The sequence below is a fragment of the Meleagris gallopavo genome, chromosome 1 (assembly GCF_000146605.3).
Source record: "Meleagris gallopavo isolate NT-WF06-2002-E0010 breed Aviagen turkey brand Nicholas breeding stock chromosome 1, Turkey_5.1, whole genome shotgun sequence".
Lineage (NCBI taxonomy): Eukaryota > Metazoa > Chordata > Aves > Galliformes > Phasianidae > Meleagris > Meleagris gallopavo.
In genome coordinates this window covers 111,356,274-111,372,934 of record NC_015011.2, presented here as the reverse complement: position 1 = coordinate 111,372,934, position 16,661 = coordinate 111,356,274, and the positions used below count along the sequence as shown (strand labels likewise).

The 16,661-nt window shown below is 39.0% G+C and overlaps 2 protein-coding genes across 3 annotated transcripts in view; both read left to right on the top strand.

The window, feature by feature from the left end:
• Nucleotides 1-9,470, top strand: part of XK (X-linked Kx blood group) — a 20,136-nt gene extending 10,666 nt beyond the window's left edge. The window contains exon 3 of the mRNA XM_019612006.2: nt 2,894-9,470. Within this exon, the coding sequence (XP_019467551.2) occupies nt 2,894-3,717 (824 nt within the window). The 3' untranslated portion in view covers nt 3,718-9,470. The remainder of the gene's footprint in view (nt 1-2,893) is intronic.
• A 916-nt stretch (nt 9,471-10,386) lies between these two features.
• LOC100543754 (cytochrome b-245 heavy chain) overlaps nt 10,387-16,661 on the top strand; it is a 29,805-nt gene continuing 23,530 nt past the window's right edge. The window contains exons 1-2 of one of the 2 annotated variants that reach the window (XM_019621651.2): nt 10,387-10,536; nt 14,765-14,879. In XM_019621651.2, coding sequence (XP_019477196.1) covers nt 14,772-14,879 — 108 coding nt within the window. In that variant the 5' untranslated portion in view covers nt 10,387-10,536; nt 14,765-14,771. The remainder of the gene's footprint in view (nt 10,537-14,764; nt 14,880-16,661) is intronic. The other variant, XM_010725083.3, reaches the window with a different exon arrangement.

The following is a 16,661-nucleotide window of genomic DNA, read 5'->3' as shown; positions in this document are numbered from 1 at the left end:
ATATATATATATATATATATATATATATATATATATATATAACCTATTATCCTTTTTTCTGTCTTAGTAAATAGTTCTATCTCTATCGTTTTTTTATTCCTGACTTTCTCCCCCATCCCACTGGCAAGGGGGGCAGCAAGCAAAAGACTGTGTAGTTGCTGGGTCACCTGCCACGTTAAACCACAGCCTGTCCTTTAGATAAACCTTTGTCAATGCTATGTCTTTCTTGTGTAGTTCATGGCATACATGAATTTCTCTGGATGATCAGATACTTACGAGTGTCTGACATTCTTCAAAACTGTCATTTCTTTGTCTGCAAAGAATGTAATATGAGGAGTAAATTGCTGAAGTAAAATAAAGTCTGAAGGTTTGTGATAAGAACCATGAAGATAAAGCTTCAGTAACTGTTTAGCATGAAGTGCATAGATGTTATTTACACTGATAATCTCAAGAGGTGAATTTCCTCCCATTTAAAAATAAAATTTTTCAGCTGATTAAAGAAAAAAGCATCTTTAATTGTAGCAGTGTTTGTTGTCTCCAAGAAAGGAAGTTTTGTTTATATGATTTTTTTTTCAACTTGCTACTATTTATAATATCACTTTCCTAATGGGCATGAATTGTGCTTTCTGGGTGGTCTTGCCAGATGTCTTAAGATTCTTTCACAGTGGCTTTTCTTTAGCTCGTGAAGCTCTGATAAAGGAGTACATTTTTCATTGTTTGAATGTGTTTCAAGTATTTTTGATTATTAATAGTTTTTAAGTGTTGAAGTTGTATCTGAAGGAAAAGGTTTTGATATCCATGTGTCTTGCACTAGGTAAGAATGTTCCCATTTTTTCCGGGGTTCTGAACAGCTGTTTAGAAAATTATATAAAGTAGCATAAGATACTCATCTGAATCATATAATTCTTATGAGTGTAAGATATTAGTAATATTATATTTGTGATGTAGCTCACCCAGAGGAGAAATTCACCCTCTTACCAACTTCTGAGGTGAGAAAAAAACTGGGTCTTGAAAAGATTCAAGATAACAACAACAACAACAAAAGTAGAATACTGCCTCCCTGAGTGATACTGTGAGAGAAGTATCACTTTCTGCGAGTAGGCAGGAAGAAGAGCAATGCCATGTTTATAGGAGCTGCTAGAAGACTTCGGGTTGTTCCAGAGGAAGCTACTTTCCTTTATGAAATGTTTCTTCTTGTTTGAGATAAGTAAAAGCTACAATATTGTCACTCTTCAGTATTTCCCTTTGTGGTTGCCTCCAACTGTCTTTATCACAGGCTTTAGAAGCAATGTTTGAACCAGTGGTAGTATTAAACCAGAGTATGCATGGGCTGGTTTGTATCCATTGAAAAGTGCCTTTTTCAAAGGCTTGAGTTAATAAGGCAAGTTTGAGATTGATTGAGATTCATCCTTAAAATGAAATCAGGTAGTAAGCTGAATATTTATCGTCTTAGCAAAGCAGAAGACAAGCTGAGTTCCAGGACAGAAGCATGCTTTCTCCAGTAGATGTGTGTGTTCATGTGGTTTGCTTGTTTTGTGCTTTTGGTTTTTAAATTCTGAGAGCATTCTTATGGTTAATTAGCTCATAGAGGTTATTTGTTCTCTCACAGCTCTCAAACGAACACGAAAATAGAGGGAAGGTGTTGAAAGGAGCCACAGGAGTGGCTTTGGCCATAGTGGTATTCTTGACTCCATTTGATTGCTCTTTCACTTTTAGACAATGTTTTCTGAAGCATAAAGCTTAAAAAATCTCAGCTCAACTGTACTGCTGTAAGAGAGATGTTTAAAAATGCACATTAAAAATGCAAGTGTGAAACAAGCAAATGCATTACCTTTTCAGAGAACATAAGGTACAAAATCACAATATAAAGTGGCTTTTTTTTTCTGGTTTGCTGAGTGCTATTTAAAATTCAGATGTAAAGGAGTAATTAATTATTTCTCCAAAGTAATTCAAAGTATTTGATGATTAGCATAGGAGAGAGGTTAGCTAAAAGGATAGAGAAAATCGTGTGAAAAGTTATCAGAGATCCCTAAATACACTAGTTTCTTTCAAACTCACGATCAGAAATCAGTAATTTTAATCAGAAGAAAAACTGATAGTCACAGTTAAATAGCTATAGCAAAGTAGGCAATCCAGTTCATGTGTTGGATAATGACAAAAACTAACTGAAGGCTGTGGCAAGCACTAGTTTTTAAACATTACAGAAGTAATTGACATAATCAAGAAGTGCCAATTCTGTTTATCTTGTTTTATCTGGTGCAGTACAGTGCTCTGTAGTGAGACCATTTAGCTTGGTTACTTTCATTCAAACTCTAAAAGAACAACAAAATCATTTTTACTGTGCTTGTGTGATTTGCATTTGAAGAGCTCCTTGCATGCAAACAGTGCAAAGTTTGAAACTGAAAGTATTGAATGAAGGTGCCTAAAATTGGTCCCCTAAATCAGCTATTCAGCATATTGGTAAAAACAGTGAAGGAAGCATGCAAATACTGACAAAACCAAGCATAGCTAGCACTTCTGAACACTGAGATATTTCTCTGTTAATTCTGTTTGTCCAGGGCCTACACATTCATATCCTACTTAGGTCAGAATCGTTCTCCCGTTTTGCAGCTGAGCTGTATAATTGCCAAAGACAGTACACGTACAAACAGAGCTGGTGGTGGGGAGATGCTCATGATTGTTCTGTGCATCTTCTCTATCTGCTTGGAAAAGTAATAAGTGGGGACCAAAGTCGGAGGAAGGGTTAGAGTAAAAACCCAGAAATGGATACACAGAGTGGATATATTTTTTACTGGGAATCCCCAGAAGTGCCATGAAGACAACATCTCTGCACTATGGTGATGCAATGTCTTCTGCAGAACTGATCATTCTGGTTTGTCTTTTCTCTTTGTAGGTGTTTTTATGGTCCTTTCTCTTCTGTCAATTGTATATGGCGCCTTACGCTGCAACATCTTGGCTATTAAGATTAAATACGATGATTATGATGTCAGTGTGAAACCAGCTGCCTACCTCTGCATATTCATGTGGAGAAGCTTTGAGATTGCTACACGCGTTACGGTGTTGGTCCTTTTCAGCTCAGTCCTTCAGATCTGGACTCTCCCTGTTGTGCTAGTGAATTTCTTTGGTTTTTTCTTTTATCCATGGATTCTCTTCTGGCAAAGCAAGTCCCCATTTCCTGAGAACATAGAGAAGGCACTGAGCAGGGTTGGCACTACTATTGTCTTGTGCCTTCTTACCTTCTTGTATGCAGGCATTAATATGTTCTGCTGGTCGGCAGTGCAGGTGAAGCTCAATGATCCTGACTTAATTAACAAATCCCAAAATTGGTACCGATTGACTGTGTATTATATGCTGAGATTCATCGAGAATGCATTCCTCCTGCTGATGTGGTACATCTATAAAACCGATATCTACTTATATGTCTGCGCCCCGTTGTTGGTCTTGCAGCTCCTGATAGCTTACTGTATGGCTATCCTCTTCATGTTGGTGTTCTACCAATTCTGCCACCCATGCAAAAAACTGTTCTCATCCAGCATTACCGAAGGTTTGCTGTCCTGTTTCATGTTCTGCTTTCTTTGCAAGTCTCCCAAATCCTCCAGCTTGACAGACAAAGCGGATTTGAAATCATCTGAAAATGCTGATGAATCACAGAGCAGTAACAAGACAATAGATTCTCCGAATGGGAATCCTCATCAAAGTGTTTCTTCCAATGCCTAGTTCAACTGGAAGCAAGTCTGTGCCTTTGGAACGTGGCAGATCAGCTGCTGGGAATGTTGGGCCTCATGGATATTGTGTCTTGTGGATGGGATTTCTTTCTTGCAGGTGTACACTGCATGACAAGTGACAAGCCTACCTTTGTGGAAAACTGAGTTTGGGTACGTGTACCTGACTGTCTGTGTATGGACATAGGGAGCAGTCATTGTTTGTAGACTTCTGTTTCAGATTTTTATTTTTGCACATAGGTTTATTATCCTGTGCCTATTTTAAAATCATTATAGAAGACATCCTTTAAAAACTAGCCTGATTCTCATCTTACTCAGGAAATCTGAGGATGGAAGGAAGCGCGTTTCAATTCAGAAAGGATGTCATTATGGCATGTCACCCTCACACAGACACAGAGCATAGTCTTTGACTTTAAACTGACTATAGCTGTGGTCTGCTTTGATTGAATTGCAGACTACACTCTAAGCAATGTGATAAAATAATGCTTCTCTCTGTGGCGCAAGAATTTGACTTCTACAATGCACAGTATCCTAGGTTGCCAAGAAAACAGCTAATTAGCTAGCACTAATGCTGAAATATGACTGTTACTGAGAGTGGACAGAGGGGTTATTGGCTTATGCACTATCTTACTCTTCATATTTGCTGCTTGCTACTAAGGGAATTAAATTGAGCACAGTAAGCGTAATGTTCTGGAACAGTTTGGTGTACTGACAGCACTTAAATACTACTTCAGTATCTGTGGTACTCTGGTATTAGGGTGGCGTTCACTTCACATAGCTTGAGATATCTTCGAGTTTGATCGATAGTGTGAACTAGTCAGCTAGGGGCTCTCCAAGAAATATCTCCAGTGAGTGATTCAGCCTTTCTGAAAATGTTGGCTTAGGTGACATGAATCATTCTCTGAAGACCTACTGCTCTGTGTTAACCATATGTCTTGACAGCTGATTTGACTATCTCTCCATTTCAGATGGCTAAAGTTAGAAAAGACAAGTGCTCTTCTGACGGTCGGAGGGGTTGGTAGCACATGAAGCAGGTGCTTTTGAGATAGCTCCTTTCTGACACTGTATTGTGGCTGGTTTGGTATCAGTAGTGCAAACCCTCTGGCATCTTTTACCTCATAAGTACTACTGGCTTGAAGTCTAAAAGAAAGAAAATGGAAGTTGTTGACTTTTTCTTCTATGCACTATATCACCACAAATGAAAGTGTTTCTGTATTTTGCAAATCACTAAAACTTTAGCAGGTGGATAACCAAGAAGTACAATTTAGTGGAATTACAAAACAATACAGCTGTATTTACAAGGAGTAAGTGAAAGCGTTTTGCACTTTGGTTACTTAGCACTTTGAGTTTCTTCTGTACTTGACACATTGTGACTACTGTTGAAGAGAAAATAATTCATGATTCAAAGTACCTTCTCGTGCCTCAGCTTAACTTCCAACCTGCTGTCATGGAGAATGTGAAGTTCTTAGGTAGGGATCAGATCGACACCATTTTATTAGACATGTCTCAAGTTGGGGTCTGAAGTCATTTGTAATGGGATTGTAATGGGATGAAGTACTGCAAAGATCTAAGCTGTTTTATTTTTTGTTTACTGCACTGTAAATGAAATGTCTTCCTACTTCTGTTTTATAATGGAGTTATGTTTTTTCAATTTGCTTGATGTGTGTATGTATGTGTGCTATATAATTAAATTATTGGTGGGTGTAATGTGAGTTTCTGGTGTGAGCTTACCATAGGAACATAGCTCACGTATTTGGGGAAGGCACCAAATATCTCTGCTCTAGTTTCTCTCTCTGAGAAGCATTAGAATGGTGAAGCGATTCCTTGAAAATATGACAGTATTTCTCTCTACTTCTATACAAAAAGGATATGTACAGTATTTCCATGTACGTTTGAAAAGAGTGGGAACTTCACAAACCTCAGCTAGTGTTATGCTTCAGGTAAGTCAACAATAGCAGAATTATGCAGCTGGGAGTTCAGTATGTGTGTGTAGTGGGTACCATTTAACTTCACATACTAATGATGGATGCTAACGTGTATACATGTTTTTAGAGAATGTGCCATATTACTTCCTATTTTTATAACAGCATCCTCAAATGCATGCATAGAAGCCTGAAGATTTAAATCATTATGAGAAAAAGATTGTTTGGGTTATATTGCTGTTACATGGCTTTGCCATAGTTGTGCATACCAGCCAAATGCAGTTAAACACTCCATCAACATGAGTGCCATTGCTTTAGCTGTGCCTCATGTCTCCTCAGCATCAACTGCTGATTGACTAGCAGTATCGTGCTCTGTGTATGTTCTGATCTTGTGGTGCTGCCACTGCTGAAGAGAGAGACAAAGATGTTCTGTTGCATTAAGACCAGTATTGTACAAACAAGCTTATGTTTCTAAAGTGTCCCATAATGTGAGGAAATGCTTTTTGTGTGACAATCTAGATAGTGTTGTTATCAATACACTCAGTGGCTGCACTGGGAGAAGGATCGTATTAGCTAGGAAAGATGTAAGTGTTTGAATGAGTGATGTCTTAATGCAAGTTTACCATTGTTTTTAAGTGTTACAGGTGTACGTGTCACTGAAAAGGTACAGGGCTAATGTTAAAAACTTCATTCACTTCAGTAGTCCTGAGTCACACAAAGGATTGCTCGGTAAGGATTGTTCATGTAAATGAGTATGCAAGATCTAGAACACAGAACATAGGTTTTCTTTTATACTTGTAAAACAACACATTAAAATGTTGAAAAACAAACTTAAATTGTGTTGGTGTCCATTCTTAATACAGGCTTTTAGAAGTCCAAGCTAAAGGTTATATAGTATGCCGTCAGCTGTACCACACAGAACAAAAGATGTTTTTATGCAAATCTGACAGAATAATAATCTGATTGATTTGGGAGTTCTTCATCCAAAATCAGGGTGCATCTAATGCTATTTGGCTAGTAGAGAACTCAGCAGAAAATGTAGTAGTTGGTTTAAGAGAACAGTGTCATACAGAACAAGACTGGCATAAGTTATTTATTGTCACTGCTAGTCCCAGATTTGATCAACAGTTTATGTATAAGGCTGTATGTGCACAAATAACATATAATCTTAGCAAAGCTGACAAAGCTTACAATCTATCTAAGATGTGATCTTAGTGAGGCTAGCAAAGTGTAAAACATTTGTCACTTACTGAGGATCTGTATCAGCAAGGCATCTTGACATCAAGGTGTAAGGGATCTCTGTATAGGGGTAACCTTGAGGTTGCTCACTATTTAAGGAATAAGATAATTGACTCATAAGTTGCTTTTTAGGTGTGTGCTCAATTGGACTTCAGCTGTTGAACCAGGTGTCTGCTATCAGTTCTTTCAGCCCCTCAGTTTGCGACAGGTTTGTGGTCATTAATGTATTTTAGCAAGAACATTATTGGTACTGCTGCTCACTGTCCATCCGTGCAAGGTCTTGGGTACAAGGCCAGGTCAATGGAAGGGGTTGAGGGAAGGAAGCAGGAGGGGTGGAGTAGGAGGAGCACACTGTCACACAAATTCGTGAAGACTATCGTTTGCCAAGAGGAGATATGCAAACTGATGCAATCATCCTACTGATAATTAAAGTTTTAGCGTGAGTTATCTACTTGATTTTCTGTCTGACCTCTTAGTAAGCCAGGAGCTTTCTCTTTTTAGGTGTGTTAAAGCTGTGTAATCACACTCAGTGATCCAGGTACCTGCTAACTCTCCCTCTAGGCATGAAAGAGTAGAAGTTGTTGAAATAAAGAGGTACAGAGGGAAGGAAGATGAAGATGTTATGGAAGTCGTGGAAGGTAATAAAAGTGGCTTCAATTTACAGGGTTCACTGATTACAGAAAAACATATTTAAAGTTTCTAACCATTCAAGTAAAATAGAGGGTTTTTTTATTATTCTTAAAAAACGTATGGCAACTAAAATGAAACCTTTTTAAAAGAAAAAAGAATTGATTATTTGCATGCCGGTTTGATATTTGCAGGCTTGACTCAGCACATGCAAATATTTAAGGTTGGTAAACTGTACTAGTTTGGGAAAAAAAAAACAAACTTTTATTTCCCCACATTTCCTACATTTTTTTCCATAGGAGCTGATGGTATCTATCTGTCTGAGACTGGTAAAGAATGCATTGTCTCAAATCATCACGAGACAATCGAAACGCTTTGTGGACAGTTTTACATTTGAAAGCATTTCTTTCGAGCTGTTTGCCTTTGCAAGGGAGGGCCTGAAGTGTTTTCTGGCTGAAGGCTTGCCCTGGAAGCTAATGTTTCCAACCTGATACAAGAGATTGAGAGATGATACCATTGTGTCCTGTGAAGACAAGATACAAGCTGGCATCTCCTTGAGTCCTCCTCTCCCTGCCGATTTAAATTTGCAAGGCGTGGAAAACTGGAAAAAGAGTTCCTGCTGGAATCCCCCGAAGCCAGAAGCTGTCAATTCAAAAGAGCAGGCTCGACCACTCTGGACTATAAGAACATGTACTTTCATCATAGTTATTCGACAGCTTACTACCATAGCTTCGGATAACCCACCACTGCCAAAGATCAGCACTACCAAGACATCGCTGGATCGAGAAGTGGTGAACCGTTTTTGCTTTGCGGTGTTTTTATAAATCTGTATGTCTGTCTGTCTCTCTTTCTCCGGTTTCTGTCTTTTCTCTTTATCTTCTTTTACTCCTTCACTCTTCGTAGTAGCCATTGCATAATATTGTCTTATCTGTAACGCTACTCAGGAGACAGAAAAAGACTGATCTCTCTCAAAACCCACAGGGTGGGATGAGACACTAGTCTAAAACAGCAAACCATTTTCTGTTACTTCCTGCCTCCTGAAAGTGCTCATGTACCAAAGGAAACAGGATTTTGAGCTGAGATTTGTGCAAGGCAAGCATCATAGTGAATGTTTATAATCTAGTATTTTAAAATGCAATTGATGTGATTGACTGTAGTCACTCAGGAGGCATCACTGGAACATGAATATATAGTACTTTGGTAGAGATTATAAGTTTAATTATCTGGAGACAGAAGACTTAAGGTAAGAGGTTTTAAGGACTGTGTAATTTCTTCTTTATCTCTAAGAACAAGTTTAATGAAACTCTTTTGTCTGAGCTTCATCTCAGTACTCAAGTCAAAATGCAAGGTAGGTGCTTCAAAATCACAACATGGGTATTTACAGAATCTCTCCTTCAAATAAGCAACAACTTTACAACAACTGTATGTCCTAGAAAAAGGAAAAGAACAGCTTTATCCTTTTCCAGATTTCTCACAATCCTAAGGAAAATCTCTCACTCCTGAAAATAAATTTTTCAGTAGTCCTGAGTGTCAGTATTCAGGTACAACAATTTCACCTTTCAGAATTGTAATTCAGATGTGAACGCTTATATGTGTAAATAGTTTTAACCACAAACTCATATTAATGAGTAAACGAAGATAAGCATAGATAGATGCTAATTAGCTGACGATTTTTTCTAGGATTGTTCTGAAATAACATCAGCATTGAAGTGTTTTGGCTCTGAAGGTGAGATATGGTTTATTGAGCTAGAACCAGCCTGTCTGAAATGTTTGTCCTGAGCCTTCTCATTCCTTGCTGTTAAGTTTCTATTTTGAAAGAGAAAACAAAGTGATGGAATAAATGTTACATATCTTAACTTCTGGAAATTCTTTCGATACCTCTTCTTCTCATCTGATTAATGTGTCCCTGGGCAGCCCGTTCCATGCCCACCGCCCTGTGGTGCAGCCCCTTTCCCTGACCCCCAGCTGCCCCTCCCCTGACACAGCTCCATGCCGTTCCCTCGGGCCCTGTCGCTGTCACACAGAGCAGAGCTCAGCGCTGCCCCTCAGCTCCCTGTGAGGAGCTGCAGCCGCCATCAGGCCTCCCCTCAGCTCCTCTGCTCTGCGCTGAGCACACCGAGGGGCCTCAGCTGTCCCTCTTGTTCTCCAGACCTTTCACATCTTCGTAGCCCTTCTTTGGATGCTTAGGTTTTATGTCCTTATTTTGTGGCACCCAAAATCACACACACGTGCTCGAGGTGAGGTTGCACCAGCACAGAGTAGGGTGAGTCAGCCTGAACACTCAAGTTTTGCTTCTAATATGGAGACTAAATATCAAAACAACGCTTTAGAGTCAAGGTACCTAGCTGCACTACCTTTTGTTTTATTTATGTATGGATTTCCTGCTCTTATAAATCTGCGTTGAAGTAGAATTGCTGTGTTAACATGCATAACAGAAAGTAAGGTGCTTGCAATTGCTTTAGTTTTGCAGTTGATTACCCTGATAACATCAGTTAAATTCTCTAGAATATTTTTCTTGCTGTTTCTTTTCTTCCTGTCTGTTGCTTTGTGGTGATCACTTCAAATAGAAATGGAGAAACCACAAAGTGAAACATCTAGCTGCACTTTTGGTATGGTTGCTCTTTATAGCCGAAGTTACACAGCTGTGAAAATGACTGAATGCATGGAATGCATCAATTCTTCATTACTGCGTTGAAAATGTTAATAGCGGTGGACAGTAGAGTATTCAGAAGTGTACAGACATCATTTTAAAAAATAATACACGTAGGAATTTTTCAAAAAGGAGTGTAGCATTAGCTTTGGTACTACAAGGGAAGGCAGGGTAACGCAAAGCCACAATGTAATTAGGTGCTTACTAAGTATATTTGCTTCATTGCCAATGGGTTGTTGTGGGCTTTCTTGTTTTTAACTTCTCTTCTTACTTTTAAAGAAAAATAAATATATGGAAAGAAAAAAGAAGAAGATGAAGAAAAGAAAATGACATTGTGAGTCTACAGAAGTATTTGAGGCAACTCAGAAAAACTCAGGTGAGGAAGAGCCTAGAGCTGTCCACCAGCATTCTCTAAGGTGCACAGTAGAAGCTCAAATAAGGAGTCTGAGTACTGCCAAACAGTGTACCTTGCCTCAGAAACTAAGGTCTCTCTACTCTAGACATAGCATTTTCAAGTCATTTGGTTTTAATTTATGTTTTGTTAGTCTGATTTAGTACCAGCACTGTCTTTAATCACACAGTGTTGCAGTACTCATATTAGTTTTGATTTTGCATCTCATCATGAAATAAACAGTTCTGTGCTAATGGTCAGAACAGATATAATACCGCTGACATAACGCATGCAGTTTGCATGCACCATTTGGCAGAAAATTATTATTTCAGAACAATCTGTGAACCCAACTGAGAAAGAGTTGAAATATCTCCAGGCTATCACTACTCCCACGAAACTCCAAACAATGGAAATGGGAGAATATCATTAAGCCATCAAATCTTGTATTTAGAGCTAATAAAGAAAAGAGTGAGTAATGTTGCAGAAAACATTCCCTGGTCTAACCTACTCATTTTAATGTCATTTTTAATAATGATTTTTATACAGACTGGTTTAGCAGTAGAGTATGTTAGTTTAAGGACCAATATATTAGTTTAGCAAAAGGAATCAATGAGTCCTAGTTCTGTCATCTCAAATCCAGGAAGAAAATTCTCTAACTCCAGTGTGGTGTTAGAAAGCAGCATTCCTTTATTCCTCACGATACGTACTAGGCAACTTGACAAATCAAACACACTCTCTCAGAATTCTACATTTAAACAGCTAAGACAGTTATGACACACACATGCAATGCACTGGCATTCATATTCATTCTTTTCCAAGAACTCATTAATTTATATTAATATATGTCCCTCTGGGCATGCATAGATGCATCTAAGGTGATCCTACAACCACTTACTTTCTCCCCATTTCCCCATAATCAGCTTCATCACAGTGGCTTTTGGCTGACCTCTAGCTGTTTTTTTTCCCAATTTAGAAAATGTCCATTGCTTGTTAAGCCATAATGAGCAATTTTCTATCTTAGTGCACTCTAATTCAAAAAAATATATGTGAAATCCAAGGAGAAAGTCCTTGCATCTGGTGGATGCAAAGATAAAAGTAGTTATTGTGACTCCAGTGCTCCTGTGAAGCAGAATCCTTGAGAAAAACAAGTTCACACTCCAAGCTAAGTTAAAATGGAAAGTTTTAGAACTAGCATTCATTGATTCCTTTTGGTAAACTAATGTGTTGGTCCTTAAACTAATATACTGATCCCTATTTCTAAACCAGCCTGTATCAACCCTTCCTTTTCTTTTGAGGATTATGATGTTTATATTTTAATCCTCACCACCTTTGATCCTTCACATTTAGGTATACATCCCCTACATTTAATCATAAAACAAGCAAGGATATATATAGCTACTATACACACTGTCCCTACAAATAACTTCTTTAACCTATCTAATCTGGGATGCGAGGAAGTCATTTTGGGTAAAAGGTCTGTTAAGCTCTAGCTTACATCATCCTGGATTACTTTCTGGTGCTATATTTTATGTATGTCTCTTTCTATTCTACCACTCTGATCCACATAAACACAGCAACTAGTATTTACTACTGCACAAACCCCTCCTTGTGCAGCCAATAATATATCTAAAGCCATTCTGTTTTGTAATACTATCTTGGCTACACTTTGAACTTCTTCCTTAAGGGCTATAATAGCGTCCAGTGTTTCATTTTCAAGGTGCTCCATAACTGCTGAGATGTTTACTATAGCTTTTTCTAGTTCTGCAATTCCTAGAGAGGGAATTAATCACTAATGAATGAGTGAAAACTACCAGGCCTTTCTACTAATGGATTGGGCGCTTCCCTTTTAACCTTTGAGAGTACTCCATGTTAATTGATCTGTTACTGCAACCTTTAGCGTTACTATTCTTAGGGTACAGGTTCTGGTCCACCGTGATGGTAACAGTCTCCACATAACCAGTACCATCCTTTGCCTTTAACTAACACCCAGTATTTATCCCTGTTTCTTTAGAAATACTCATTCATCATCTGTAATACCCACTTTCACTACAGATATTTTCCCTCCCTACTTGACTAGTCCATTTGTCTGTCAAACAAATGGTATTATGCATAGGTTGGGTTACTACAATCTATGTCTGCAATTCTACATACCTATCTGCAAAGTATTCTATGGATTTGGTAACGAATATTGTATGCCAACTTTGTTTTGGAAGTGGTATTCCCCACAGCTGGTACAGACTTGTCTCATATTTTGTCATTTCTATGCATATCTAACAGGAAGTAGAATTCCAAGCAACAGAACAGCCACCTTTTCCATCAACTTCATGTGCTTACTTTGATCCTATGCATCTAATTGATAAGCATAAGTAACTACTGCTAAGATTATCATTATCAATTTAAACAAATGGAGTATATCCCTTAAGCACTGCTAAAAAGCTTAGTGAACAATTAATACGAATAACGTAAGGCAAAGATGATTATCTTTGACAACTGCAAGTTCATAATACGATTTTCTGTTTCCCTTCTGTAAGTTGTGTTCGTTTCTGTGAAAGTTTCAGTTTCATTGGTGCAGTCTGTTCCACTTGCCACTGTGGGATGGGTGCTTTCTTTGCTCTTTGTCAGTAATATTTGGTATAGTCCTTTCCATTTCTCCTTTAGTGGTTTGAAGCTCCAGGTCCATTGATAGACCCACTCCCCAGATTGAAATGGATGCATTCTGACTTCCAGAGGTGTTGGTGTCGCCTGAGCCATGAACCTGTGGATAGAAGATAGGATTTTTCCTAAAGAGATGACATTCTCGTATGTTTAGTTCACCCAGTTGATTTATATCACTATTACCCATCAATATATATGAAATTGTCTTCCATACATAAAGGGTTATTTTCTCTCTAGAACACCATTTCCTAACATGAAGTAAGATGAGAGGTAGGTCCTCAGGCCGTTTCAAGTGTGCTTCTTAACAGATTTTACTGATTTGCATTTTCAAGGTTTGATTCATCCTTTCTACCTTTACCCTGTACTGTGGCCTATATAGAGTATTTAAATCCCATTCTATTCCAATGTTTTTTGCTAGATTTTGGACAATTTCAGCTACATAATGTAAACTTTTATTTGACGATATACCTATTGGTATCCCAAATCTAGGTATAATTTTTTTAGCAAGACTTTTACTTCCCTTGCTTTGTTGGTGTGATAGGGATAAACCTCTGATCATCCTGAAAAAGTATCAATCAATACCAATAAATACCTGTAGCTGGCTTGCTATAGGAGTTTGGAAAAGACTACCTGCCAATAGTTTCCTGAGCTGTCTCCCCTTCTCGTGATTCCAGGAGATGGTCTTTTTTATTTTTCAAGTATAATTCACATTTCCTCACCATTCTTTTTACAATTACTCCCATTCACATGCTTAAAATTTGAGTCTTTAAGTTATCCGTGATGGCTTCTGTTCCCCACTATGTGATTTGATGATTATTTTCTACTGTTTTCCTCATTACTGGTTGGGGAACCATTACATGGTTTTTGGAATTACCCACCATCCTTCTTCATTTTTCTTAGCTTTTAGCAAAGAAGCTAATTTCTCATCTTCAATCTGATGTTTTGGAGGTTCATCGATCCATTCTTGATGTTTCTGGGATACTAATTGGAGGAAAACTCCTTCTGCTGCATTCTTGGCTGCTGTATCTGCATGGTTGTTACCAATACTGATACTGTTGTTATTTGATTGGTGGGCTTTGCAATGCATTGCAGCTACTTCTTTTGGTAATTACCCCTCTTCTAACAATTCTATTATCGTTTCTCCATATTTTACAGGTGTTCCCTGGGAGTTTAGTAGCCCCTTGTTTCCAGATAGCACCATGTGCAAGCACAACCCCAAATGCAAATTTTGAGTCTGTCCAAATACTGTCTCTTTTCCCTTTTGCTAAATCCAAAGCTCTTAACAAGGTTATGAATTCTGCTTTTTGTGCTTTGCTGGTATGTGCCAGAATTATGGCATTCTTAATGCTATCTTGCATGAAACTGCTACTGTCCACAAACATTTCCATATCTGGATTCCGAAGGGACAGTCCTCCAAATCAGTTCTGCTAGAATAATCTTGTTCAATAGTGTGAATACAGTTGTGTTTGATTTCCCTTCCTTCCGTTGTGGTGTTTAAAAACAGGACTGGATTCAGTATATTGGTTACTTTTAATTCCATATCCTCTTGCTCCACCAGGTAGTTCATGATCCAGTTTTGCACCTGGCTTCAGCTGGTTACGGGTTTGGATTCGACCATCCAAGTGTTCCTGTTGCCCAGATCCATGGTATCACTGCAATTTCCACTCCTTCTGGTACTGTCTGGTCGGGAGGGGATGATATCTGTAACATCACTGTTACAGTGATGTACGGCTAGAGCAGTGTTATTTTGTTTTCAGAGGCTATTTAAGTATGACTTAGCAGCATAGAGGCTTCATGCTCAGCCTTAGCACAGTGATGAGCCATATTTTAGTACTCTAGCTAATAGATTATTTTAAAGTGAAGCTTTATGTAAAAGCTTGTTCCTTGGTACCACACTTCATTGTGTCATGTTATCTTTCTTAGACTTGTGCATTTAACATGAAATCATTTCTCAGCGTTTCTCCTATCGCTGTTAATAAAAACTCAAAGTCCTCAGTACAAACAAGGCTGAGCCAAGAGCCATGTCAGTCAGATGTTATGCTGCAGGCAGGGATCTAAAACTGACGTGGGTTGCCCTGTCACCCCATGCTGAGAAACAAGAGAGAAAAATCAAGCAAAAAAAAAAAAACTCCTTTACACAGCACTCATTTGTATTTTACAATATGAACTGCAGCAGTGTAAAGTAGGATAGACCTGTGTAATTAGGATGTTTACAAGGGGTTACTGGAATACTTCTATGGCCGTGTGATGATATTGATGCTATTTCTTCCTCTGCTGTAGCACAGCCATTAGGGCACCCAGCCAGCCAATGGTAAAAGCTGTATCAGGACATGGTGCAGGTACACCTTAGACCTGGGGTTACAGAACCTTCTGTGAAGAAATGTCTTTTATGTGCATGTGCACACTCCCAGGCTGCCTTTGCTCAGGGAGTGCATTTGGCTGTCACGTGGCTTGTGGGCCATCACTGTACTAGAGTTTCTGGTCCCAACTGACTTTTAACCTGGGGACACTGTGTGTGCACCATTTCCATGAAGCTCCCAAGTAACTGCTGTGTGTCTCAGCTCTGTTTCACACCGCTGCCCATCTCTCTCCTTCAGCACAGAAGTGGAGATAACTGAACTCCCCAGAGCTGAAGCTTTTTTGCCTGCTTTTTCACCTCCAAAAAGGGGAAGTGTCTACAGCAAAGAGGCTTTGTAGCAGAGGCAGGTGAAGTGACTTTGGATGCAAACATATTTATAGCTCCAGCACCCCAAATTTTCAGTATGGCTTACCCACGCAGTAAGCTAAGCAGACAGGCTCATTTTCAAAATCTGGGTTTCAAAGTCAAAGATGAGAAAGCGGTGACAGATGTCTACAAGAGGGAAATTCTGTCACAAGGCAGCCTATCTCTCTTTACACCAGAAGACCTGTGATGAGACAGGTCTGCCAGATGTTCAGATCCATCGAGGAGCTCACATTAGCAAAGGAAAGCAAAGCTGGGACCCGTAGGGAGACAGCAAGGAAGTGGCATTTTCACTCGTATGAGAAAAGAAGCTGCTCCTGGAGCTTGCAGGCTGTGGTGCACTGATATTTTTACCTGTTACACACCACTGGCTCTGGTTCTTGTTTCTAATCTCATATCTACCAAAATATTTCCCCTTGAAAATGTAGATCTCCAAGTGGTAAATTAACGTTTAATACAAAATGCTGACAGTGGGCTCATTTTCTTACTCAGCTTTTACAGAAAAAAAAATATATATATGTATACGTGTATGTGTATGTATAATATAATGGAATCAACAGACTCCCCACTATCCTGAAGAATGGTGCAGGCAGCTTAATGAGTGAAAACCTGCCCCAGCAGACACGTCATTACGAGCAGCCCCGATATCTGTGACACCGCAGACTGGGGAGAAGCAGGAAAATGGAATTGTTGGCAAAGGGCCGGGGCGCGGGGCGCGGGGCGGGAAGGGGCT